General features: G+C 52.2%; 1 protein-coding gene across 1 annotated transcript in view; it reads left to right on the plus strand.

Moving 5' to 3' along the window:
* Positions 1-26,250, plus strand: part of MAN1C1 (mannosidase alpha class 1C member 1) — a 141,395-nt gene that overhangs the window by 96,416 nt on the left and 18,729 nt on the right. The window contains exons 3-6 of the mRNA XM_055331988.1: positions 9,352-9,467; positions 11,419-11,499; positions 18,721-18,815; positions 24,812-24,938. Of these exons, the coding sequence (XP_055187963.1) occupies positions 9,352-9,467; positions 11,419-11,499; positions 18,721-18,815; positions 24,812-24,938 (419 nt within the window). The remainder of the gene's footprint in view (positions 1-9,351; positions 9,468-11,418; positions 11,500-18,720; positions 18,816-24,811; positions 24,939-26,250) is intronic.

Here is a 26,250-nt window from a genome sequence, read left to right on the forward strand (position 1 = left end):
AGCTGCGCAGGGCTGCAGCTGGACTTTAATATCTCTAGGGGTGAGCACCAGAAGACTCTGGCTTTTCTTTCCCTGCTCAGTGAGGTAAGAAGTGTGTTGAGAATGCCACAGCCTGCCTGCTCCATCCTGCCTTCCTGAGGGCTCATGCCTCCTGCCTGCCTGGCACGAAAGCCATGCTATTCTTTCCTCAGGTCCAAAGAGGCCAAGGGTCTGGAAGGGATCTTAGCTTTGCCAGCCCCAGTATGGCCTCCTCTGCATTGAGCACCTAAGGGATGGTGTGCTGGGTCTATCAAATTCCCTTGTATACATTTGTCTGAATTGGTCACACCTTTCTAAAAAGAAAACCTTATCATCCCATTTTTCTGAGGTCAAGTCAGTTTTCCAAGATCACACAGCTGGGAAGGGACTAAGCTAGGATTAGAACCAAGCCTACAAGATCACATGGTCTGGAAGGTGGTGCCTGGTTACAGCTCTGCCCTGAGCAGCTCAGCCACTGTGTGACTTTGGAAGTATCATCGTAGCACCCTGGACTCCAATTCCTCCATTGCCTTTTCTTCTCTCAGAGACATTCTGAGTTAAAAAGCAATTCCAAATTTGATCCCCAGCACTGTCTGAGGAAGTTTTAAAATACACATTTCCCGGTCAGACAGCACTCTCAGCTCTGACTTAAAAACAAATACAACCTTAACATTTTTAAAACATGCCCTGTTTTCCAATGGGGAGTCCTGTCCAGGAGAGCATTTCAGTGAACTGTGTCTGGTCATTGGTCACATTGAACCTCATTCAGCAGTCGGCCACAGCAAACATTCTCCAGTTAGCTCTGGCAGCAAAGCGTGGCATCTGTTTGCAAAGGCTGGAGGAAGCCATTAGTTCCACCAGGGCTGTGACATTTGCCACCACCCACTTTGTCCCTGCAACAGTGTTTTCCTTGGATAGCTGGCCACTGTGGTGCAGAGTGTGTTTTTCCAAGGCCAAAGGCCTTGTCAAGTGGGGATCTCCAGGAAAGTGCTGTCAGCATTTCCACCAGCCATTCATTCATTCACACCTTCTCTGTGCCTGGGCTGCAGATGGATGCCAAGACCTCTGGGAGAAGTCAGGTCCGGCCACCACCCCTGGGATGCACAGGCACTTGCTATGTGGTGGGAGCAGTGTTGCGACCAAGGGACCTGCAGTGGAATGGGGCAGGCTGTCATAGGAGGAACAGTCAGGTCTGCTTGGTGGTTCAGAAATTCTTTTTTATTCTTTTTATTTTTATTTTTTCAGAAATTCTTTTTTTTTTTAAAAAAGATATTATTCATGAGAGACAGAGAGAGAGAGGCAGAGACATAGGCAGAGGGAGAAGCAGGCTCCCTATGGGAAGCCCAATGTAGGGCTTTATCCTGGGACTCTGGGATCACACCCTCAACTACAGGCAGATGCTCAATCACTGAGCCACCCAGGCATCCCGGTGGTTCAGGAATTCTTTTTAATTTTTTTTTTTTTTATGATAGTCACAGAGAGAGAGAGAGAGAGGGGCAGAGACACAGGCAGAGGGAGAAGCAGGCTCCATGCACCGGGAGCCCGATGTGGGACTCGATCCCGGGTTTCCAGGATCGCGCCCTGGGCCAAAGGCAGGCGCCAAACCGCTGCGCCACCCAGGGATCCCCGGTTCAGGAATTCTTAAAGCAAAGACAGGAGGCTCAAGCCAAGGCCAGGACAAAAGCATAGGTGTTCACCAAACCAGTTCAGAAAGGGAAGGTATACCAGGCGTAGTGACCCATGTCAGCAGTCACCCTGGGGAGCTACTAGTGACCTCCTCTGGATAGAGCATCACATGCATGGGGAGCAGCAGAGCAGCTGGAGAGGCTGCCAAGGCCTGGCCCACAGGCACCCAGCACCCCGTGCCCAGTGATCTGAATGTGACTGGGGCAATAGCACGGTCAGATCTGATCATCTTTTATTGAAGCACCTCTAGTAAGAGCATTCTGTTGAGTGCCAGGAATAGTTCCTAAAAAATATCCTTAGTCTCTTAAGAGGCTCTAAGAAACCTTTGCCTGGAAACACACATCCTCTGAACACAACTTCATGTGATCAGGAAATAGCCATCATGGGAAGATTCAAGAAAAATATTACTGGAGAGAAGAAAAAAAAACCTGCCCCAGACCTGAAAGAAATGCAGAGGTCCTATCCCTAAAAGGATTTCATGCGCCCAGAAGATCTCACCATACAAGATGGTGTGGTTTTAACCAATGTGCTTTGGGGTAGTGGGGGCATCACTGCAATCATCCTAGAAACCCCCATGACAGAACATTCCAGTTGCTACTCCTGCGTAACAAATTACTCCAAAACTCAGTGGCTTAAAACAATTACCTTACTATGCTCACAGATTCAGGGGGTCAGGAACTCGAACAGGGCACAATGAGGGCAGCTATCACTTTACCACCATGTCTGCGCCCTCAGCTGGAAAGGCTCAAAGAGTAACTTGATGGCTGGAACCACCTGAAAGCTTTTTAATTCACATGTGTGGGGCTGACGCTGGCTGTTGGCTGGGGGCTCAGAGGGGCTGGCGGTCAGAAACCTTACACGTGGCCTCTCCGCGTATTTTCTCTCTGGCTGCCTGGCGCTTCCTCACAGTACGGTGACTGGCTCCAGGTGCCAGCGTTCCAAGGGACAGGAACTGGAAACTGTCGGTGTCTTAAGGTCTGGGCCTAGAAACTAGCGCATCATCCCTTCTGGTTTATTCTGTTGGACAAAGGTCCAACCCGATTGAAGGAGAGGAGCCGTGGGAGGAGTCCGTCTCCTGGGGTGGGATACACTGTCAGCCGAGTTTGGGAAGTAAGAGCAGCCACGCTGGTTTCTTTGGAAGCTGAGAAACAAACACTTGCGTTGTTTCTTTACAGATTAAGAAAAGTCTCTGTGGATTATGTCATCAAATTAAATGCAACCTTCTGAGTATGGCTCTGGGGATACTGTGGTAATAGGCTATGTTTTGGGTGATTTTTTTTTCCTTCTAAATGTTCTTCCTGGAGCTTATGTTGGCCAGCCTGACCCATTTCTCTTTGCTAATGTAACCTTACATAAAAACCTCATCATACTGCAGAGTCAAGAGAGGGGTTACAAACCCAGGCAGCCCCGGGGGAGGAGGTGACAGGAGCTGGGGTCCAGTCTCTTGTAGAAACTGACCCACGCATGACAAATAGCTTCACACAGGACCGTGGTGCACATGCAGTCAGCCACCGTGGCTGATCTGGCCTCAGCCTGGTGACAGGCTTTCCTCTGTCTACTGGCATGAGCCCCTGGAACAGACAGCTAACCTGCCTTGAGTGTGGTCACTACAGACACCTGCTTGGTGGGCTCAGTCTGTTGAATCCAACACATTTACCTTTAACACTTCTGGGTGCCAGACTGTAGCTAGGCCCTGGGAACTGTGAATGAGCCACAACTCGCTCCAAACCCTCCCCACCCAGGGTAAAGGACCTTTTATTCACAAATGCTGGAAAGTGTTCAAGGCAGGAGAGGACAGCAGTGAACAAAACAGGACTCTCCCCTCCAGAAGCCTATGCTCCTTTAGGAGAAAACAGTAACAAGGAAATATGTTCACATATAATGTCTTGAGATAAAGGTCCTGAGGAGGATAAAGAGGTGAGGGAGAAGCAATGGAGGGAGTGATGGAAACTGCTGAGGCCTAATACAGAACAGACTTGGAGGGCTCTAGGAGCAGTACACGATAGGAATGGGGGGGGGGGAGACAAAGCTGAAAGGAAGCCAGTGCCAGATCACAGGGTCTCTGAGTCCCATGGGAGCCATGGGAGGGCTTTGAGCAGAGGGGTGGCATGTGAGGACTGGCATTTTCACAGGATCCTTTTGGCTGCCACATTGAGGACAGACAGGTGGAGGTGTGGGTGGGGAGTGCAAGGGTAGAAGCCCAGGAGCCAGTTAGGAGGCTCTTGGAATAAATCCAAGAGAAGAAGGTGGCTGGACCAATGTGGGAGCACAGAGGTGAGAAGTGGGTGGAGTCTGGACCAGGAGTCGCTGTAGGATGGGACGTGGGGAGGAAAAATGCAGAGGCAAGGACACCACTCTTGGTAGGAGGGCTTGGCATTAACCTCTGTGGTTGAGGAACAGATTTGGGCAACCAGGTTAAATGTGAACCACCTGTGACCTCCCAGTGGCAATACAAGCAGGGGCTACGGGAGAGGGGAGGCTGGGAGTTGGCATCTGGGAGTCCCGGTAGTGAGTCACTGAGGGAATGGAGAGGACAGAGAAGAGGAAAAACCCAACAACAGAGCCTTTCAGAGAGATCTGGAGAACAGGAGGAAGCCACAGAGGAGCCTGGGAAGGCCTAGTGGCAGGGGTAGAAGGAAAGGCAAGAGGTAGAGCGACATCCTGAAGGCCAGTGTCGGCTCAGAGTGCACGTGATGCCCGGGAGAGTGAGGGTGGCCGTCAGAGACAGAACAGCCTGGTGGCTAGTCTGATGCAGACCAGAGCCCTGCTCTTACAGAGGGACAGAGACGTGTAGACTGACAATCTACACAGTGGTGAGGGAAGAGTGGGCAGCACTTGTCCTGGAGATGGGGGCGCACAGAATAGGGGCCTATGGCATGGGCCCTGGAGGAGCTGGTGAAGTTTTCTCAGGAGAGGAGGGTCAGGGGAGGGCAGAAAGAACCTCATGTAGACCACAGTGGTGGTGATGAGAGTGGCTTCCTGAGCAGGGTGGCACCAAGCGGGTTTTAGATTGCCCCAGGAGGAGGAGGGAGGGGGACGCAGTTCCTAGCAGTCTGCAGAAGAGTCACAGAAATTGGGGCATCTAAAGAGGCCACAGGGAATGTGAATGGCCCACTTGGGCTGGGGGCTCTGGCCTTCAGGGCTGTTTGGAGACGAGTTACAGGGAGGCAGTGGGAACCTTTGACCTCAAGGAGCTCACAGTTTGTTAGAAGGTGAGCAAAAGCCCACCATGCAGGTAGGGCAGGAGTGGTAGGTGCATGATTGGGAGCTCCCTCGGCAGGAGGAGGTTGGCTGGGTGCAATCAGGGAAGGCTGCCAGTGAGAGGCAGACCTTTGAGAACATGTGGGCTTTGAGTATGCCCAGATGCACAGAACAGTTTTTTTGGCAGAGGAGAGCACAGACACAGAGGTATGAATGCAGGAGCGTGCAGCACGTGTCCAGGAAGCATAGCCTGATGGGAGATGAGATTAGCCAGGTCTTTTGGCGTCAGACCCAGAAGCTTCACCCCTTCCCTTGTTGCATGGGTACTTGGAAACCACTGCAGCTTCCTGAGCTGAGGAGGGACACAGTTGGATCTGGTTTTAGGAAGACAGGTTAAGGCAAGAGTGTGCAGGGTAAATTTGAGGGGAAGGGCAGGCATCCCAGAGGCAGGAAGACCCTTTGAGAGGTGAGGTGCACACCCGGATCAGGGGTGTTGATGGCCTCAGCAGCAGACACAGGTGGGACCTAGTGACACTTCCGTTAAGTTGGGCCAAAGGTCTCATGCCACACTGCCAGTGTGGGAGGGGCCATTGATGCAAGAGCTCCCTAGGGCCTTGGTGACCCCAGAAGGCTTGCGGAGGGGCTGCCCAGGGTCAGTTGGGGGCAAGGAGGGCCACGCTTCTGTGTGTTGGGGTAAGCTAACATGTACCCAGCATCGGCACCAGCTTCTTCCCGTCCACTGCCCCATTTAGCCCTCCCTGCAGCCTTATGAAGTAGGTCCTGCTGTCATCCCCATTTTGAAGATGAGGAACATGAGACTCTGAAAGATACGGTGACTTGCCTTGGCGCACAGCTAGTACGTGACGGAACCAGAACTTAAACCCACATCTCCCTGACCCAGGCCAGTGTTTCAAAGTAGGTTACGGGACCCCAGAACTAAGAACAATGAGCTGATTTAGCAGGCACTTGCTCTGTGCCAGGCACATACAGGGGTCTTTGTCAGAAAGGCCAGGCACGTCTATGATGCATTTATCCCAGCTCAGGGACCTGCAGTGGCTCCCCAGGACCTAACCCAGTGGTCTTACCTCACTTTACAGATGAGAACTTTGACGCTTAGAGCAGATACGTTGCTGGCCCAAGCTGGGGTTTGAACCCAGGGCTGTGTTCTGTAACACACCTCACTGCCTCCTGCCCCGCAGGAAGGGCGGGGGCAGTCCTTTGTGCACAGGGAGGGTTCAAAGCTGGAGGTGGGAGAGTGAGCCAACCTGGAAGCTGCCTCAGGGCCAAGCCCAGTGGAGCTTCCAAGCTGACTGCTTGACTTTTTGTCCCCCTTTGGCTCTGTGAGTACAGATCCTGTGCCTGTTCACTGAAGAAGGGTGTGTGTGTGTGTGTGTGTGTGTGTCCATCCGTGTGTCCCCGTGTCCCCTGCCCCAGGCTGGCTGCAGGTACAGATAGAGTTCAGTTCAGGATCGGGCCTTCTCTCTCGGTCAGCCTGGCCCCTGGGTAACCTCTGGCCTGAAATGAAAGGCTTTCCAATAAGTGCCTTGCTGGCCTGCTGCCCAGCTGCGTGGTAGGTGGGGGCCGGGGTGAGGGACCAACCAAGGAGCGATGGAGGAACCCGAGAGCAGGGCGGAACCCTGCCAAGAAATCCCTCAGTGCGGCTTCTCAGCGGTGCCTCGGAGGCATCTGGGGAGGAGAGCTGGTCGCCAGGAGCCCTGGCTGCCCTCCTGGCCCAGCCTAGGCCCTGGGGCCTCCGGGCTCAGGCTCAGCCCAGGGAAGAAGGGTGCGTGGGGTGAAAACACCAGGCAGCCAAGAGCGGGATTCGGAAATCAGATACTTGGATTCAGAAATCAGATACTCTGGGCCATGTCTCCCCTGGCCTTGGGCTTCTCTTCAAGCCTTCACTGGTCACAGCAGCCTCCTGCCCCTTGCGGGTGGGGCAGGGTTAGCAATCAGATCCGACTGTTTTGACAGGGTATTGAGAGAACTTGGGTTCTTCTCCTTTGGTCTAATCCTGGGCACGTCCCAACCCCTCTCTGGGGGTCCTCTATGAAATTTAGGGGCAAGGCAATGGGATCTTAAAAATCCCCTCGGGGACACCTGGGTGGCTCAGTGGTTGAGTGTCTGCCTTTGGCTCAGGTCGTGATCCCCAGGGTCCTGGGATCGAGTCTTGCATCAGGTTCCCTGTCCCTGCAGGGAGCCTGCTTCTCCCTCTGCCTATGTCTCTGGTTTTCTCTGTGTCTCTCATGAATAAATAAATAAAATCTTTAAAAAAAAAAATCCCTCCAGGCCCTTAAAACACCAAGTGTGAGGCCTTGTTTATAGGCGTCAGAGCCAAGAAGACAGACACCAGGTGGGCACACGGTGGCCAGGTGCATCTCAGCATCTATGCATCTATGGCACATCAGTGTTTCTGTGCCTCACTACCTGTTTACCTCACAGGAAAGCCTTCCCATTCAGCCTTCGGCCCGCACAGGGGAAGCAGCCAGCTTAAACCAGGAAAGATCAACTGTGTTTGGCTTTGAGTGTTTTCCTACCAAATCCTTCAGTGAAGGAGGGGTTGACATTCTGGAAATTCACTTCAACCTGAATACTGAAACCATCCTGGGATGCCTGACTCTGGATTGGGATGTCCCTGCTTCTGGAAGTGGATTCTAAAACCTCCAGCCTTATGGGGCACGTAGGTGGCTCTGTCAGTGAAGCATCTGCCATCAGCTCAGGTCATGATCTCAGGGTCCTGGGATCTAGCCCTGCATCAGGCTCCCTGTTCAGCCTCTGCTTCTCCCCTCCATTTGTACATGCATTCTCTTTCTCTCTTTTTCAAATAAATAAATAAAACCTCCAGCCTTATCCTTCTCCCAGTTTCTCCTGATTTCACTCCTATCATTTTTCCAGGCCATGCCCTTTATCAGACCTTGCCTAGCATAGAGAGGCAAGTTTGAGTTTCGGGAGTCTTTGCCTGCAAAGTCAACACAAGCAGCAGTAAGGAAAGCAGTAATTAAGGATATTAGATGCTAACTCTGAATGAAAGGGGTACCTACAAAGCCCAAGCTTATGCTTCAGACCCTAGAGGGGCTCAGCACTATTAGTGAGCTCCAGAGCTCTGCTGGGGGAAGGTGGAGGCTGTGGTTCTCACTGCTTTTTGAGCCTCTGCAAGGAGGACACTGAAGAAACAATCAGTCCTCTTAAGCTACATGCTGGTGTCTAAAGGAAATTGCTGCTACCTATAGTTTTAAGGAGTTGATGGAAGGTGGCTACCTCTTCCAGGAAGCTCTCCTGATAGCTCCCAGGCACATCTCTTTCTCCCTCCTTTCCCCCTTCACAGTATTTTGCACTCAGGACCTGGTTGTGCCACATGGAGAGGCCTTCCTCATCACTCTCCTGCCCAGCCCACGTTGTGGAAAGCTGTGATATTTTGCACCATTATCTCAGCCCTTATTCCCAGGACAAGAGTCTAAGGCCCTGTGGAGGGGCCGGGTCTCTTAGCTCATGCTTTCTGTACTCACCATCCCAGAGCAGCCATAAAATCTTAGCTTTGTGCCTCTGTTTGGTTTCTTTGCCCAAACTTTTTTTTCTTTTTTTTTTTTTCAAATAGAAATACATTTCTGGTTATAAAAATAATCCATAAGCTGAAGAAATCAAAAAGCACCTATAATCCCAGCACTTGGAGATAACCATTGAATCACATCCTGCCAGACTTAGTTCTGTGCAAGCTCATCGACATTTGGCATACGATAAAGAAATTATATTGTGCTTTTTCCTCTTTTTTTGCAACCTACATTTTCTCACTTAACAGATCCCAATAAGCACAGGTCTACCTCACCTGCATGGATGACTGCATAGTGTCCTATTTTATATTTGAGCCACATTTTATATAATTAACCCCCTATTGTTGGATTTAGAGATTTTCCCCCAACTTTTCTCCATTATAGACAGTACTACAATCAATCCCTTCCTGGATAAATATTTGTGAACATCTTTTTTTTTTTTTTGGTCTTAGAATAAAATAAAGAATGGAATTGAAAAGTCAGAGGACTGGCATATTTATTAAGATTTTGTAAACCAAATGCCAGTTCACTCTCTCCCCAGTGTCACAGAAAAGTGGTGGGTGCCTGACTGGCAAGGATGGTTGACTTGCTGGCAGATGTGAGTGGACTAAGGCCTGGGAAGTGGTTTGACCTGTGAACTCGGTGTCCCAGCCAGCTGCCCGCTGTCTGCTGCCCTGAGGAGGAAGCAGCCGGGGCGGGTAGAAAAAGGGACGCTTGCCCCTGGACTCCCCTTCGAAGACTGGTGGCCCTCGGGTCTCCCTGGATTGTCCCTGGGCCATCCTTGGCCTGCCAGCTTGCCCAGGCCTTTACAGGGGGCCTAGGGAATGGTGGCTTGTGTGGCTGGGGATGGAAAGGACAGGAACGAGCCTGGGTCATGCCTCAATCTCTGTGCCTACAGGAGGCCTCAGTGGGGCAACCATCATTGACTCCCTTGACACCCTCTACCTCATGGAGCTGCAGGAGGAGTTCCAGGAGGCCAAGGCCTGGGTTGAAGAGAACTTCCACCTGAATGTGGTGAGTCAGAGACCCTTGGGTTGTTAGAGCCAAAAGGGGCCTGGAAGGTGAGTGGGCAGCTCCACCCTATCACTTCTGAGACCCAGAGACTCTGGCCCCACACTGCACAGCAGAGCAGTCCTGGAACCGGGGCTCTGTGCACTCTGTGTAGTCCCCTCTGCCGAGGCCAGCCTCAAGGTAGGGGATCACTCCAGCCTGGGCCAGCCCATGAGTATTTATCAACCTCTTCTCCCCTGGGAGGGAAGACAGCCAGCGACCCCTCCTCCCCCTCCCTGAGGTGCCAGGCACCCCGGAGGTCCCTTTGAGGGCTGAAGCTGTCACACAGAACAGGTGCAGCAGAGGAAGTAAATGTGGAGGGGAGAAGTGGCTTATCTGCTCAGAGCTGCTTTAACCTGGAGCCCCCACCCCACCCACAGCTGCCCTCTAGAGATAGGTAGGAGGATGGGGAGCATCTGGAGGACAGTGACAAGGACAATGCCTAATTCACAGGCGAGTTGTGAGGATTAACTACCGTGGAGGGTTATAACAAGCATTATAACACTATCAGGTCTGATACGGATGTAAGGTGGTATCCTCCTCCTCCTCAACACCATTGTTTTGAGGCATGTTAGGCCTGGTAGTCTGTGTGAGGAAGCTTAGAATCCTTCCGTTTCCTGCCATATTGAATGAGAGAAAGGCCAAGGTGTCTTCACAGGCCCACCTTGCCCCTGTGCAGATGTGGATAGAGAATGAGCATCTGGCAGCTACTGTGGTTCCAGGAGCTGGCAAGTCCAGGGGAGCCTGGGGACATTCGAGCAGGAGCAGGCTGTGGCAGGTTAGGGAGGGTCCTTGGAAGAAAGCAAGATGGGGTCACATCCCCTCTTTGGGCCTTGGCTTTCTCATCTGGAAAATGGAATGATGACCTCGCTGAGCACTGTAGGCTACAAGAATGAACAGCTTTGTGGTGCTCTGTCAGTGGAAAGGCTCTGCCACTTGAAGGGACGGTCGTTGTGGTCAGGAATAAAAGACTGTGATGTGGGGATCACTGGGCGCAGGAGAAGTAAGTGCAGACACCTTTAGGAAGCCGCACAGGGTGCCAGGGAGGGCGGGGCTGGGTGCTGGGCCAGCATCTCACCTGTACCCCTCAGCGCCTCACAGCCGCCCTGTTCAGGATGAAGAGCCTCGGGCAGACAAAAGCTAGAGATCTTGCCTGAAGTCCCAAAGCCAAGTAAGAGGCCAAGGTGGGATTTTAACCTAGATCTGGTCCTTGGAGTGATGGCTCAACACCACTGATTTGCAGTCCAGACCTAAGAAAGAAAACCCTGATTAAGGCAAGTGTGGACTTGTCCTAAGGGCTGCAGAGCTGAGGCTGAGGATTGCTGGTCACCTGCAAATGTCTGCCTGGCATCCCTCCATCTCAGCCTCAGCTTTGTCCTGTTTGCCCCAGAACCTCCTTGGAGAACCTTCCCTTTGCCCTCTCATGTCACCCCAAGGAAGGGCCCCCCCCCCTCCTCCTGCTAAGCCAGGAAGTTCCCTCAGGAAGGGGAGGTGGCCGGCTTAGAGAGTTTGCCTCCCCTCAGGCTAAGCTTCAGCCAGCGGCTCCCCACCAAGTTCTTGAGCTCCTTGGAGAGCAGCCAGGCATAACTTTGCTCCCATGGCCTCGGGCAAGGCTAGGGAAGGAAGCCAAACCCAGCGTTTATTTGTAATGCTGTCAACGTGCTGTAGTGGCCTGCCAAGCAGGTGCTGATCCCTCTCAACTTCTGCTCTGAAAACCAGCACCCAGCATATCCGGGCCTGCTAGGCAAGGCCCTGGAGCTCAGCACCCAGCACCAGTGTGGCCAGATCATCGGGGTAGGGAGCTATGGCTGGAGTGACCTGTCTCAAGGGCCTAGCTGTCCCTGGGAGCCTTGCAGTCTTCTCACAAGTGTCCTCTCACCCTACCCCCACCCTCCTCTTTCCTGCCACCCTGCAGAGTGGAGAAGCATCCTTGTTTGAGGTGAACATCCGGTACATCGGAGGACTCCTCTCAGCCTTCTACCTGACTGGAGAAGAGGTAAGCTGGCCCTGTGAGGCCCCTGAACCCTTCAGGTGTGAGGCGGCTCTGGAGAATATGCAACCCCACTCCCTCATTTCACCAGTGAGGAACCAGGGATTCAAGGGGATTTGCTCCAGGGCTACCCATGTCCACCCAGCCTCCATGGTGCCACCTGCAGGCTCTTCCTCATCTTCAGTCTGCTGCTTCCATTCTGCTGCCCAGGTGAGCCCCACTGGCTCCCACAGTTGCTAGTAAATTCTCTAAGGACGACCACTAGTCTCTTCCTACCATCCATGCAGCTCCTTGCACAGCCACCCAGCAAGCTCTGGGCTGAGCACGGGCTTGTAGAGCCGCTGGACTGGTTTTTGCAGATGTTGGTTTTCAGAATTGATAAAGCCAAGACCATTGTTTCGTGATTTTCACCCCTGGGGGCCCTTGGCCTTGTCCTGCTCCACAGCCACCCCACTGCTGCCTGCCTGGCCCAGCCACCAGCCTTCACTGCTCCAGGTAGGAGCACTGGTCTCAAGGGGCAACAGGGAGAAGGGGCAGCCGCTGCTGGTCAGGTGTGCGAAGTGCAAGGGACTCTGGCCCCAGGCAAGCTGTGTTGGCTTCCAGCAGGAGGGCTGAAAAGTGTGGGGAGGGCAGAGCCCTGGGCATGGAGTCAGAAAACCTGGGTCTTACCCACACCACCCCTGCCTGTGACCTTGAGCTAGGCCTCTCCCACCCCTGGGCCTTGCTTCCTTCCCCACCATGGGGATGGGCTCACAGAGCTCTTGGGAAATGGGATGGGAGGGATGAGGCTTGACGCTGAGCTGACCAGCTCCAAAGCTCATATTCTTCATGCTGCAAGAAAATTTTGAAGACCACAGAACTCTGCAGAAATGAGAGGCTCTTCATCGCATCGTCCACCCCCATGAACGTGCAACACAGCCCAAGTATTTGGGTGTGAGGTTGACCATGTCCCCAGGACATGGGTCCTCCCTCAGTTGTGTTCCTCATTATCCAGAGGGCCACACTGCTCAGCACAACCCCTGCTCTAGGGCTAGACACCTTGGCTTTGGCCCTTTCCCTTCCCTCCACCTCTCCCTGCTCTGCCCACCCAGAGAAAAACCCCTGCTAACTCCCAGCGCTTGTTGTCTGAGGAGGTCATTTCTGCTCCCCTGCAGTTTAAGGCTGCAGCTGCAGGGGTTCGGAACAACAGGAGCGTGCTCTCCCTCCCCAGCCACTTTGGGCCTCTCCAGCAGCCTCCTCTCTTCAACAGAGATTACCACTTGTGGCAATTTGTCCCCAAATAATTGTAGTTGGGAGCCCTTGGCTTTGAGCCACATAATGCCTGAATTTCATTTGAAAACCCTAGGACATGGAGCAGAAAAAGGCACCCTGTTGGTTTGAGTACTTAGCCAGCCTCCCTGCCACTCCTGGCCATGGGAGGTGGCCACAGGTTGTGGGGGTGGGGAGGTAGTTGTGCAGCTCTGGGCTCACAGGAGGTCTATTTGGGGGCCAGCGACTGAGGGAGGAGCTGGTGCCCTTCAGCCCTGATGCTTGACCCCCATTCCTCCCTCCTCTGAGGCTATCTGTGATTCTGAGAACTTGTTTGAGGCCTCGGCTATCTAGTGATCTAGTCTGGCTGGGTCTGAGGACCCAGAGGAAGGGAGGGCCCCCAAGGGGGCCCTTGGCTTCATGCAGGATAGAAATCAAACGTGAGCCAAGAGGAAGTGAGAGCAGAGTTTGTTGAAGACATAGAGAGAGTGCAGGTACAGACAGAGCATCTGGGAGACTCGGAAAGGAAAAGGAAAATAAGTCTCTTCTTTGCTTGGGAGCTGAGTGTTCTATTGAGGATTGTGGTCCGATGTACATGTTCTCTCAGGCATCTGGGAGCTGGTCAGAACAAGAACGAGGGTCCAGGGGCCCTGCATAAGTCACTTATTCCTTGGAGCCAGGGAGCCATGGCATTGAGATGTCTAGTATCAGTATCTAGAATACACACAGGGCAGCCTCACCTGGTCATTCTTGCGCAGTCATTCCTTAGATGGTATCTCTTATGCTAGAAGACTCCAAAGGATCATTGAGTCCTTGATCCTTACAAGGAGGGCTACATCATGTATACCATAAGGTGTGTGTAAAGCAGGGTGCAGGTGCTAGCAGGGATAGACAGGAAGAGGAGCCTAAAAAGCATCCTTCATGGGTCACTTCAGTTTCCCAATATCACCAGAAGGATCATCATTCTGACTCTCTAGGAAAGAGACTGGACAATGGGGCATGGACAGGAGCACCTGGGATTTAGAAATCCTTCAAAAAGCCCAGGGAGCCCCACAAAGCTCCGAATCCCTGACCAGACAGGTCCAACTCTGTCCTCCAGCCCCTGCTGATCCCTCTCTGTCGCTAGCACCTCTGCAGGGCAGAGACCATACCCCATGGGCTCTGTCTCATTGGTCCCAAACACCCCCATATGGTGGGATCTTCACCTACTAGCAGATGCGGGAATTGAGACTTAGAAGGAACTTGCCCAGGGTGCAGTCCCTGAAGGCTGGTTTGGGTCCCCAGGGCTCAGCCACACTGGACCAAGGCCTCCCCCTTTTCTGTCCTCCATCTCACACACACTGGGTGCCTGTGGACTAGGTCTTAGGATTCTTCAAATTTCCTACAAATGTTTGTGGAATGGTGCCTGAGACCCCAAGCCCCTTCCTGGGCCAGGCGTTTCTTTGCTGCAGAGGGAACCTATGGGAGGAGACTCCCCCGCTGGGTAGGCCATTCCTACAAATCGCCCATGAGAATGGCAGGCGTGATGACAGCCACACCAGGTGACCTTTGCATAGCTCTTCACAGTCTATGTAGCACATTCACTCATACATCCTCTTACCTGATTTCTAGAAGAACCCTGTGAAGCATCCAGGGCACATGCACAGTTCCATTGTGTAGATGAAGGTCAGAGACCCTATGTAGCTCACACGAGGTCACACAGCTGCAAAGTGGGAAGATTTGAACCTGGGCCCTCACTCCCAGCCCAGAGGACTTAACACTCTACAAAATATAATTCTTGCTAAGTTTCTCTCACCTTGGTTCTGGAACCTCTGGGCCCCTGACTGTTGCTTACCATGGCTGTCTGTAGCCACATCTGTTGGAAAGGCAGTTTGGTATCACTTAATAGCCCCACAACCTTGGGCAGATTGCTTCTCTGGGACTCAGTTGTATCCTCCTCAAAGTGGTCAACACCTTGCCCACACACACTGTTGCAGGGATTGAAGGTCCTGTAGATAAGACACCTGGCACAGTGATACGCTGTGATTTATAATAAGTAATATATATTTGGTCTTCATCCCATTTCTGGCAGACCTCCTAAAACCCTGGGAATTTCCTAAGCGCTGAGAGCAATAAATGTGTCTTTTGTTATGGTAATTGGGTGACTTGGACCCCACCTGAGGATACAGGCTGGTTGCCAAGAGACCCAACCACAAGGTGAGAGGGTAGTTATTTTCAGTTCCACCACCCTGACTTCCAGGGAAGGGAGAGGGACTCAGTGTTGAATCAGGAGTCAATTGGCTGTGGTTTAATTAGTCGTGCCCATATAATGAAGCCTCCATAAAACCCCAAAAGGAACTGGGCCACAGAGCTTCCAGGGTGGCGGAGCACCAGATGTGGGGAAAGCGCCATACCTGGAGAAAGCATGGAAGCTCCTCTGTGCCCCTTGCCACATACCTCGCTTTAGGCATCTCTTCCGTCTGGCTGTTGCTGAGCTATATCCTTTTATAATAAACCTGTAATCCAGTAAGTAATATGTTTCCTGAGTTCTGTGAACCACTCTAGCAAATTAAACCCACAGAGGGGTTTGTGAGAACCTCTGATTTATAGACCATTGATCAGAAGCCCAGGTAACCAGCCAGACTCAGGACTGGTGTTTGAAGTGGGAGAGGGGAGGGGCTGTGGCTGTCTTGTAGGATTGAATCCTCAAACTGTGGAATCTGATGCTATCTCCAGGAAGATAGCGTCAGAACTGAGTTGAATTATAGGGCACCCAGCTGGTGTCTGGCGAATTGCTCGGTGGCATAGGGAAACTCTCCCACACACACACACACACACATAGTGGAATTGGGTTCAGAATCTGTTCCACACCTACTCATTTCCAAGAGAATAAGTAGGACTTATATTCTTCTGTTCCTGGTGATACCACTCTTGTCCACACATACTCATTCAGCATCCTTCCTGGTGTGGTTGAAACCCTGCAGGGCCCGCCAGCAGGAGGGCTTTCCAAAGGTAGAGACATGGACATTCCTAAGAGCCTTGAAGAAGATTTAGCAAGGAGTCCTCAGGGCAGAGGGCAGCAGGTCAGCTGCCTGGATCCTCAGCATTGGGTTCAGGTGCCAGGGGTTTCCTCTGTGCCTCTGCACTCAGCCTCCTCTGAGTCAAGTGACAGTATCAGGAGCTTCAAATAAGGGCCGTTTGTTGTTGCTAAGCCAGTGGCTCTGGGGCAAGGCTTTGGAATCTGGCTTCTAGACAAGCTCCTGCAGGGCCTCAGCTGCAGGTGGCCCCCGGGCCCACTTCTGGGACAGTGGACACTGTCCTCTTCTCTCCTCCATCCCTGCCAGGCCCCAGGTGCGGTTCTTCCCATCTCACTCCCTCCCCTCTTGGGCGAGAACCACAGCTGCCCTCAGAGGCCTCGCAGCCCCATCCCAGGTGGTACAGGGAAGCCCTCCCTGCTGCAGTCCCTCCACGGCTGCCTTGGCAGTTCAGCTGCACATCTCGGGGCCAGGGGACTCAAGAAGACTTTGTTTGGCAGCACTCGGGAGGTCAGCAAACTGGCTCCCCCGTGAGCTCGGAAGTGAAAGGAAATGTGTGTTGTTTGACCTGGAACAGTTGCTAAGGAACTTATATCTCATGTTTTAAAAAATAAATAATATTTACTCTGAGGGGGCAGCCCTGATGGCTTAGTGGTTTAGCGCCACCTTCGGCCCAGGGCATGATCCTGGAGGCCCCTGGATCGAGTCCAAGGTCAGGCTCTCTGCATGGAGCCTGCTTCTCCTTTTGCCTGTGCTTGGCCTCTCTCTCTCTATTTCTAATAAATAAATAAAATCTTAAAATATATATATATATATATATATATATATATATATTTTATTGTGGGTTTGCTTTTATTATAAAAATAGCACAAGAGAGACAAGCCAAATGCAGAAAACAAAATTCCTCCATAAGCCTACTCCACACCCCTAGGAGAGCATTGTTAATATTTTGCTGTATTTACTTCCCAACCTTTCCTCACGCATCCAGCGTGCATATAATTTTTACTAAAGTTGATTGCACTATATCAAAATATATTTTTCTTTTAACAAACTACAAACCCTTTCTTTGCTATTAGTCTTCTACATCATTCCAGTGGCTGCATGGTATTGTGTTGCATGAATAATCCTAATTTAATCACTTCCCTATTGTTTGATATTTAGAATATCTCTGTTTTTCCACTGTTACAAACAACACTGGAATAAATAGCCATAAAGTTAAGTTTTTACATCCTTGATGACTTATTTCCTTAGAATAGATTCCTAAGAGGGAAACCACAGCGTCAGAAGGTCACAGGTGCTTTTGTTTTTTGTTTTTTGTTTTTTTTTTTAATAATAAATTTATTTTTTATTGGTGTTCAATTTGCCAACATACAGAATAACACCCAGTGCTCATCCCGTCAAGTGTCCCCCTCAGTGCCCGCCACCCAGTCACCCCCACCCCCCGCCCTCCTCCCCTTCCACCACCCCTAGTTCGTTTCCCAGAGTTAGAGTCTTCCATGTTCTGTCTCCCTTTCTGATATTTCCTACCCATTTCTTCTCCCTTCCCTTATATTCCCTTTCACTATTATTCATATTCCCCAAATGAATGAGAACATACACTGTTTGTCCTTCTCTGATTGACTTACTTCACTCAGCATAATCCCCTCCAGTTCCATCCACGTTGAAGCAAATGGTGGGTATTTGTCGTTTCTAATGGCTGAGGAATATTCCATTGTACACATAGACCACATCTTCTTTATCCATCATCTTTCGATGGACACCGAGGCTCCTTCTACAGTTTGGCTATTGTGGACATGGCTGCTAGAAACATCGGGGTGCAGGTGTCCCAGCGTTTCATTGCATCTGTATCTTTGGGGTAAATCCCCAGCAGTGCAATTGCTGGGTCATAGGGCAGGTCTATTTTTAACTCTTTGAGGAACCTCCACACAGCCGTTCAAAATCTTTGGGATACAGCAAAAGCAGTCCTGAGAGGGAAATACATCGCAATACAAGCATCCATCCAAAAACTGAAAAGAACTCAAACACAGGTGCTTTTGAATTAGAACAGGGCCCCTGGGTGGCTCAGTGGTTGAGCGTCTGCCTTTGACTTAGATCCTGGGATCGAATTCCGTATTAAGCTCCCCACAGGGAGCCTGCTTCTCCCTCTACTTGTGTCTCTGCCTCTCTTCTCTGTGTCTCTCATGAATAAATAAATAAAATCTTAAAGAGAGAGAGAGAGAGAGAGAATTAGAACAGTGTGAGGGAGTCAGAGCTTTCCACAAGGCCCTGAGGCCTGGGGCCTCCTTATGGCTCCTTGGCCATCAAGTTAGGAGTTTAACCATTCACCTTCTCTGCTCACTCCCATCTGTAAAATGGGATGGTGGGTAGATTCAGAATGTCAAGGGAGAAAGGCCCTTCCTCTGGTTTTGCACATGGGGTAGCAGTGCTTTGCTGAGAAGCACACAGCAGCAGCCAAGCCAAGAGAGAAGGACTGGAACCAGGGGCCAGGCAGGGCTCCCAGTCCAGTGATCTTCCCACTCTGTCAAGTGTGCTTCCACATGCCCCGCCTGTGGCATCCTGGTCCTGTGGTGTGGGCAGGCACCAGCCGTTGGTGATCACTGCCCTGGCTGCTTCATCCTACCGGTGGCCATCCCAAAGCACAACTAGAATCATGGAGCCTTCATCATAGTCCTGACACTGTCATTTGGGCTCTACAGCTATTACCTAATTGTCATCCCTCCTCCCAGCAGCCTCTGAAGGAGGCAGTATTGGTCTTATTTTTTGAGTGAGAAGGGCATTGCGCTCAGAGGAGGTGCCTCGGCTAAGGCCACGTCTCCAGGAATGTCTATAGAGTCCAGAACCTGACACAGCACCCCTTCCCTCTTTGGGCCCACAGCTCCTGGGTTACCCCCAGCAGGAGCAGCTTGGGGCAGGGATGGTGCCCACCCAGGCTGGTTCATGATTCCCTGTGCCGCTTCCTTTACAGGTGTTCCGAGTAAAGGCCATCAAGCTGGGAGAGAAACTCCTACCAGCCTTCAACACCCCCACGGGAATCCCAAAAGGTGTTGTAAACTTCAAAAGGTAGGACATCTTCTGGTTTCCCACTTGTGGCTTTGGCTGCATCTGTGGAAATTGAGGCACAGGGAGAGGACAGGACCTGCCTTGGGAATCAAAGCAAGCCAGTGGCACAGTGGAGACTAGTCTTAGCCTCGGGCTCTCCAGGGCTGATGTTTGTCACCAAACAAACATCACATCTGCAGCTTGGGATTCATAAGGCCTGATCTTCCCTAGGTGAGAAGTGATCGTCCCCCAATGCTGCCTTGACTCACAGCCCTACAGGTGTGCCCAGCTAGGGTCAGGAGCCAGCAGGTACATCACACCCTCCCACCACGACAAGGTACCCCAAGCTGCTAGGAGGTCTCAAGACCCTGAACAGAGGGACCACTGGGCTGGGTCTCCAGAACCCAGTATCCGAACCGAGAGGGGCTTCTGGGGGCGTCTAGCCCACGGAGGCTTGGACTCCAAGGAGAAAAGGCCTTGGCCAAGGTCACGTAAGCCAGTAACTGACCATTCCAGGACACAAACCCAGAACTTGCAACTCTGTTTTTAATAATACTTATTGGAATATTCCCCTCTTTAAAAATAGTAAATTCTTACTGCAGAAAATGTGGATTATATCAAAAGTGTTAGATAAGATCAGAGAACTCCCATGTGGTTCCACAAATCAAAGAAACCATGGACTGGCAATGCTTCTTTCTACTGACTTGCTTTTAAAACATTGATTCTTATTGGCTCCTTCCATGGTTTCCCTTCCTCATCTACAGCTTAATTCAGTGTATGAACTGGAGACTTTCTGGGTAGTCACTAAGTCACAGAATGTCAGAGTGGAAGGGACCCTGGGCGATGCAATGAGAGAAGCATGGAGCTGGGGCTGCCACTGAATCCAGCTCCAAAGCCTGTGGGGGCTTCCCTGCCCCCTGCGTGGCTGCACTTCCCTGTTGTGGGAATAGGAGTGTGTTTGTATCCGCTCATTTTCCAGATGCAGCGATTGAGACCCAGAGAGGGGAAGGGATGGGGTCAGAGTCAAGAGAACTAATGGCCAGCCAGCTTTTCGATCTCTGAATCTTTATAAAGCATGAGTCTTGCTCCTGGGGACCCTCAATGCCCCATTGTCTTGCCTTTCCTCACTCTGTTCTTCCACTGGTCGCCTTCCTCAGACGGCTTCCCTGGTCGGCAAAGGCCAGCTCACCTGCCACCTGTGCCGTCAAGCCAGAAGCGTTTTAGTCTCTCCTGGCCTGCAGGCACTTCGTCTGCTTCCTTATGGCCTCATCATGTGCCTCTTCATGGTCCCTGCTGGCCTGGGAGCTTCTGGATGACAGGATCCATGTCCATTTCTTTGCTCATTCCTTCAATAAATAACCGTGCTAGGTACTGTGTGCAGGATAAAGGATTAACAATGACTCTGTGCCTACCCCTTACTGAGCAATTCTATGGCCCTGGCATTGTGCTAAGGGTTTCCATTCATTGCCTCACCAAGTATTCCTCACAGCAGACCCTTTGAGGGTAGATATTTATATTATCCCCATTATTCAAACAGAGTCTTGGAGAGATGAAGTAACTTGCCCAAAGCCTTATGGCTAATAGGTAACCAGGGCTAAGATTTAAACCAGTTTTGTTACAGATTGAAAGCTCTGCTCTTAATGCCTGCCTGGCCCTCCCTCAGACAGTAACCCTGCTGCCCCAGTGCCCAGGAGCTCCCTGGGGCCGTACTTGAGGCTCTCCGACACCCCCAAGTCTGGGAGGAAGGCTGTAATATTTCCCTCTCACCAGACTTCTCTGTTCCATCTCCTAAAGTGATGTCTTATGTCAGGATTCTCGATCCAACAGTAGCTCCTGCAAGCTGCCTGGCAGGGAGTCAGGGGCCCCGGGCTCTGGTCCAGTGCCTCAGTTTCTCTCTGTCCTGGGGTGGGTAGGCCTGCCCTGCTGGGGGCCTCGCAGGGAAGAGGGGATTTGCCGAGTCAGCCACTTCCCTTATAGTCTGTGCTGGGAGAGCATTCCTAGGGTGTGGCCTCACACAAATCTCACCAGAGGCCACAGACAGGCCCCCAGGGCCAATCAAATCCATTCTCGGTGCCAGGGTTGACTTCTCAGAGCCGGACATTTGGATCTCTGCTCAGATTCCTCTCCCACAAACACTGATCCTGGAGAAACACAGCCAGCCATCACGGAGCCGAGACACACACACACCATATCTTTGTTGCTCTCTCACCCAGGGCTGGTTTCTCCGGCCTCACTGCCTGGAGTCTAGGATAGGACCTTGGCTCATCCTTCCCCACTCTGTGCAGGGCACTGCCCACCCCCAAGGCCTGCAAGCACAGCCCTGGCTGCCTGCCCTAACCCTGTCCCTCAGAGCCTAGACTGGATGCGACACAGATCCTGACATTTCTGATTAAGAAAATGCATTTATTTTTAGGCTATTTGCATACTGCCAGTGCTGTATACATATGTATGTATATGCATATTTCCTGGCAACACCTCCCTTTCATTTTCTGGGTAAGAGAGTCTGTTGCTAAAAAACGCCACCCTGTTCCACCCAGGGGAATATCAGGGATGTTTGTGGCCCCAGTGGCTCTGAGTTTGCTCTTTGGAGAGGGCCTGCTGCTCGGAGCTGGGCCACACACCTCTGCTGCCCCTGCTCCCGGCAGGGCTTGCTGTGGGCAGCTCTAAGAGGAAGGGCCAGACTGGGTCCCAGCGGGAGGGCTAGATAACTAGGCCCTGCCCCAAAGTGAGCCTGACTGCTCCTCCTGTCTGGGAGGCAGAGGCAGGGACAACTGTGACCTGTGACCTGGGGGGACCACTGAATCTGAGACAGTGGCAGTGGCCAGTCCAAGGATTAATCTCTCTCACACACGCAGCCTCACACATGTCTACACACCTGATTGCCACCTACTCAAATCAGGCTGAGATACACATGTTGGCCTGAGTCACACACTTGCAGCCACACACACACAAGTGACAACAGGCCGCAGATCCAATCGCAGGCCTAAAAGACTGGGAGGGGGGGCAGAGGGCAGAGCTTCCACGAGCCCACTGCCTCACAGGGCTGATCAAAAGACCTCCTGGTCTCTGGATGCTGTCCAGAACAGATGCGTTTGGGACACAAAGTACCTAAGATTTGGATTCAGATTCAGTTCTACCAGTTCCATCACTTGCTGTGTGACCTCGGAGAAGTGTCTCCCCCTCTCTGAGTCTGAGCATCTTCACCTGTGAAATTAGAATCATGGTATCTACCTCCGGAGTTGGACGTGAAGATAAAATAAGATACTACAACTGTCTGGCACCCATCAGGAGCTCAATAACTCAAACGATAATTTTAATACACTATAAATACATGATTTAGATTGCATAATTGCATAATGTTAAAAATGACAGTTATTACATGCCTAAGTTATACCTCACGAAAGCCCTGGGAGGTGTGGGTACAGTTATTTAACAGATGAGGAAACAGGGCTAGAGAGATCAGCTGATCTGCTCGAAGTCGCCCGGCCCGGCTGCTGCAGGAGCCAGCATCTGAAGACGGGCAGGAGAGGGAAGGTGCCCGCCCACTGCCAGCGTCTGCCCAGCGCTGGCCTGCCTGTCTGCCAGGCTGGCTCCACTGCAGGAAGCCCACTCGGGAGGGAGGGAAGAGGAAGGAGAGGCTCATGTGGGAGAAAACGAGAGCAAAAGACTCTCTGAGCAAAAGACTCAGGTGGGTGACTGGTGGCTGTTTTGACCTTGAATTGCTATGAGGGCAGGAAGCATCCATTATTCAGGAAACCCTCCACGGGTACCCACGGCTCCCACTGAGATAGCCGGAGAGAGAAGTCTCTCTTGGCTTGGGGGTTGCGGGGTGGGGGGGAAGAGGGACAGAGAAGGGGACACCTTCACTTTCCCTCTGGGGGGATGTGGGGCCATCTGGGTGGGAGACCGTTAGGGGATGTGCAGAGCCCAGTCTGAATCCGGCCTCTGCCACCTCCCGGCTCCGACCTTCCAAAAACTTCCCTCCCTGAGCCTGTTTCCTCTTTGTATATTGGAATGAATGATGCTTTACCTGTGGGCTTTAAATGAAGTCAAGATGCAAACAGCTTGACCCAGTGCCTGGTATCTGAGTGGCTCAAAAAACAGAAGCCGTTTTATTTATTATCTAGGAGCCAAGTCTCCTTTCTCTGCCCATCCCTCCCCACCTGCCCATGCCCCTCAAGTCAGGGAAATACCCAAAAAGGTGGAACATAAAGACTCCTAACTCTGGGAAACGAACTAGGGGTGGTGGAGGGGGAGGAGGGCGGGGGGTGGGGGTGAATGGGTGACGGGCACTGAGGGGGACACTTGACGGGATGAGCACTGGGTGTTATTCTGTATGTTGGTAAAATGAACACCAATAAAAATTAATTTATTAAAAAAAAACATTCAAAAAAAAAAAAAGAAACTTTATTCAGGCCAGATAATGGAGCTGAGAGAGGAGAGGGATAGCCTCAGGAGAGCCCCAACCCGCCCCAAGGAAAGGGGTGCCCCTCAGATGGCAAACTGTGACCTCCCTGACCTGCCTTTGCCCACGCCTGCCTCCCTTCGTCCTGTTCCCAGCAGATGGACAGACAGAAACCAGTTCCTAGGGAGGCAGAGCTATCCCAGCAGGGAAGGGGAGGGGCTTCCCAGTTGCCAGGGCAGAGCCAGCCCCCTCAGCCTGCTCCTTAGAGCCCTTACAGATAGAGGAGGCCACTCCACCCTGCTCTGCCCCTACCTTGTCCCCCTGGTTGTCCTAAATGTCCCACAGGAAAGATCATCATGATACATATGAGGAGACTGAGGCTCGGGGAGAGGAAGCATCTAGCCCAAGGCTACCTCTGTTCTGCACTTTTCTCTTCCCTCTTCATCCCACAAAAGCCCTAGGAACAGAGACCAGGACCATTCACTCTTGCCCAGTTTAATGATGCATGAACTTAGGTGCAGAAGGTGGGGATGGTGTGCCCCAGGCCTCTCAGCTAACAAACTTGATCCTGGCCCCCTGGCTACAGAGATTGAAGTAAAAACACCTGAAAAGGCAGCATCCTTGCTTATTATTATGTAATTAAAAGAGAGGCAGACCACACAGTGGTTAGCACAAGCCCTGGCATCAGGCCAGCCTTGGGTCCCAGCTGCTCCACGTGCTGTGTGATGGCGAGTGGGTGGCGTCACCGCCCCAGGCCTTGTTTTCCTCATCTGTGAGAGGGGCAGATAGGACGACAACCTGCAACCCCACCTCTGCGCTCTTCCTCCTTGGAAGCACCCAGTACCTGGAAGCAGGACTGAGCCTCTCCAGTGAGGATCGGTCTGAGATGTTCATGAGACATTCATGATTGACAGCTGAGAAGCCCTTTGCTCCGAGAGCCCCTGTATCTTTTATTCCTAAACCTTGAGCCTCCCAGGGGTCCAGCAGCTCCAGACCTATGGTCATACCAGAGCCACCTGCCTGTCAGGTGTGGGTTCCACAGAATTCCAGGAGGGGCCATTGTGGGTCTTTGGGCAGTACTGACAGTGTGGGGAGAGGGAAAGGCCAGGTGGGGTCCCCACCTTTCATCTGCCCCCATTCGGACCCCCCACAGCAGTTTACCCTCCACACGCAGTGCCATTGACTGTGAAGCAGAAAGTGTTCTGTGGGGTCTTTGAGGTCCCTGTGCGTTGGTGATATCCCCTGTAAATTTAGCCTAACTTGAGTGCTGGGTCTTGGTCACCAAGGCAGCTCTGCCATCATCATTGAGCCCACACATCTCACAGGGGCTGCTTGGTGATAGAAACAAAGTGTGGGTGGACAGGCCTGGGTTCAAGTCACCCTTAGCAAGTCACTTCACTGCCCTCAGTGTCCTCATCAGCAAAATGGGGCTATTAGCAGTGCTGCCTCCCTACTAACAGGGAGGAGTAAGGGAGATCAGAAGCCACAGCTCCCAGGACAGGGCCTGGCACGTCGTAGTGTGTGCTCCCCCCACTAAGCCCCTGTTACTCTCAGCAGGGGAGCCAGCCCCCCCCCAGCAGACAGGTGATGGGGTGCTTCTGTCTTTCCACAGCGGCTCCAATAGGAGCTGGGGCTGGGCCATGGCAGGGAGCAGCAGCATCCTGGCTGAGTTTGGATCCCTGCACTTGGAGTTCTTACACCTCACCGAGCTCTCTGGCAACCAGGTCTTCGCAGAAAAGGCAAGTGTTCTCCCTGAATCCCCCCCCCCCCAAACAGCTCCTCCCTCTTCTCCCACTGAGAGCGCCAGGGCGGGGAAGTGGGGTCCCCCATCAGCAGAGGGGGGCCTCCAGCCACCACTGATACAGCCAGTAGCTGCTTGTGGAAGCCCTAAGAGTGCCTGAAGCCAGGTGGCAAGGAAGGTGAGCACAGGGAGTAATCGGGGTCCTACCAGGGCAGGGAGGAGATGAGACTGCCAGCGAGAGGTTTTCGCGAGGTTTTCACCGGCGGGTGTCAGCTCGGTGGCAACCACGCATATGTGAAATCTGGAGAGAGTGCAAGAACCGAAATCCAGGCACCAGCTCGTATTGGCAGGAATTGGCCACCAGGTGCAAAAGTCCCCTTTCCAGAGACAGTTAACTTTTTCATGTGAGATCGGCTGCCTTTTCCTTCCAGATGCCCGCCTAGCTCATGTTGTCAGCAGGCTGGCAAAGCGATTTCACTCTACAGCAGAGGCACAAGTCTGTCCTTCCTCATTGTTACGGAGCTGGCTAAGGCCGCGAGGGGTGCCGAGAGCTAGCATCCAGGGTGTCCGCCAGCCTGAAAGCTGCCCGCTCTGCACCTCTGTGAAGCCCTTCAGAAGAAGCAGCTCCTCCACATTACAGCCCTTGGCAGTCCCACTGTCTGGAGCTGTCTCCCAGGGTCTAACCCGAGACCCAAGGAAGGGAAGGGTACACACACCCCTCTCAGATGGCGCCCAGGCTCCATCAGCAAGTGTTCCTTCCTGAGTCCTGCCTAGGGAGATGAAATCCTCCCTCTTAGAAGAACCCTTTGTAGGCCTCCCGTTCCCAAAGCCTTCCGTTTTCTGAACATTAGACTCTTGGGGTGCCCAGGGAGCCGGAAGATCATAGATTCACACCTCCACCCAGCAGCTCCCAGTCTTGTGTCCATCAGCCAACCTCAAAGTGTGCCTGTAGGAAACCTACCTCTGGGCTGTGCCCAGGCCCGGGAATCTGCATTTATAACAAGCACCCATATGCTTTTTGATGCCAGATTTAACAGCACTGCTTATTTTTTTTTAATTTATTTATTTATTCACAAGAGACGCAGAGAGAGAGAGAGGCAGAGACACAGGCAGAGGGAGAAGCATGCAGGGACCCTGGTGTGGGACTTGATCCCAGGACCCCAGGATCACACCCTCGGCCCAAGGCAGGCGCCAAACCACTGAGCCACCAAGGGATCCCAAGAGCACTGTTTATTCAGTGTGGGAATCCCCCTGAGCATTCTTGGGAAGCTCAAGAAGAGCTCTTCAGTCCCTTGATCACTTCTCTGTGT

Source organism: Nyctereutes procyonoides, unplaced genomic scaffold, assembly GCF_905146905.1.
Source record: "Nyctereutes procyonoides isolate TBG_1078 unplaced genomic scaffold, NYPRO_anot_genome, whole genome shotgun sequence".
Taxonomy (NCBI): domain Eukaryota; kingdom Metazoa; phylum Chordata; class Mammalia; order Carnivora; family Canidae; genus Nyctereutes; species Nyctereutes procyonoides.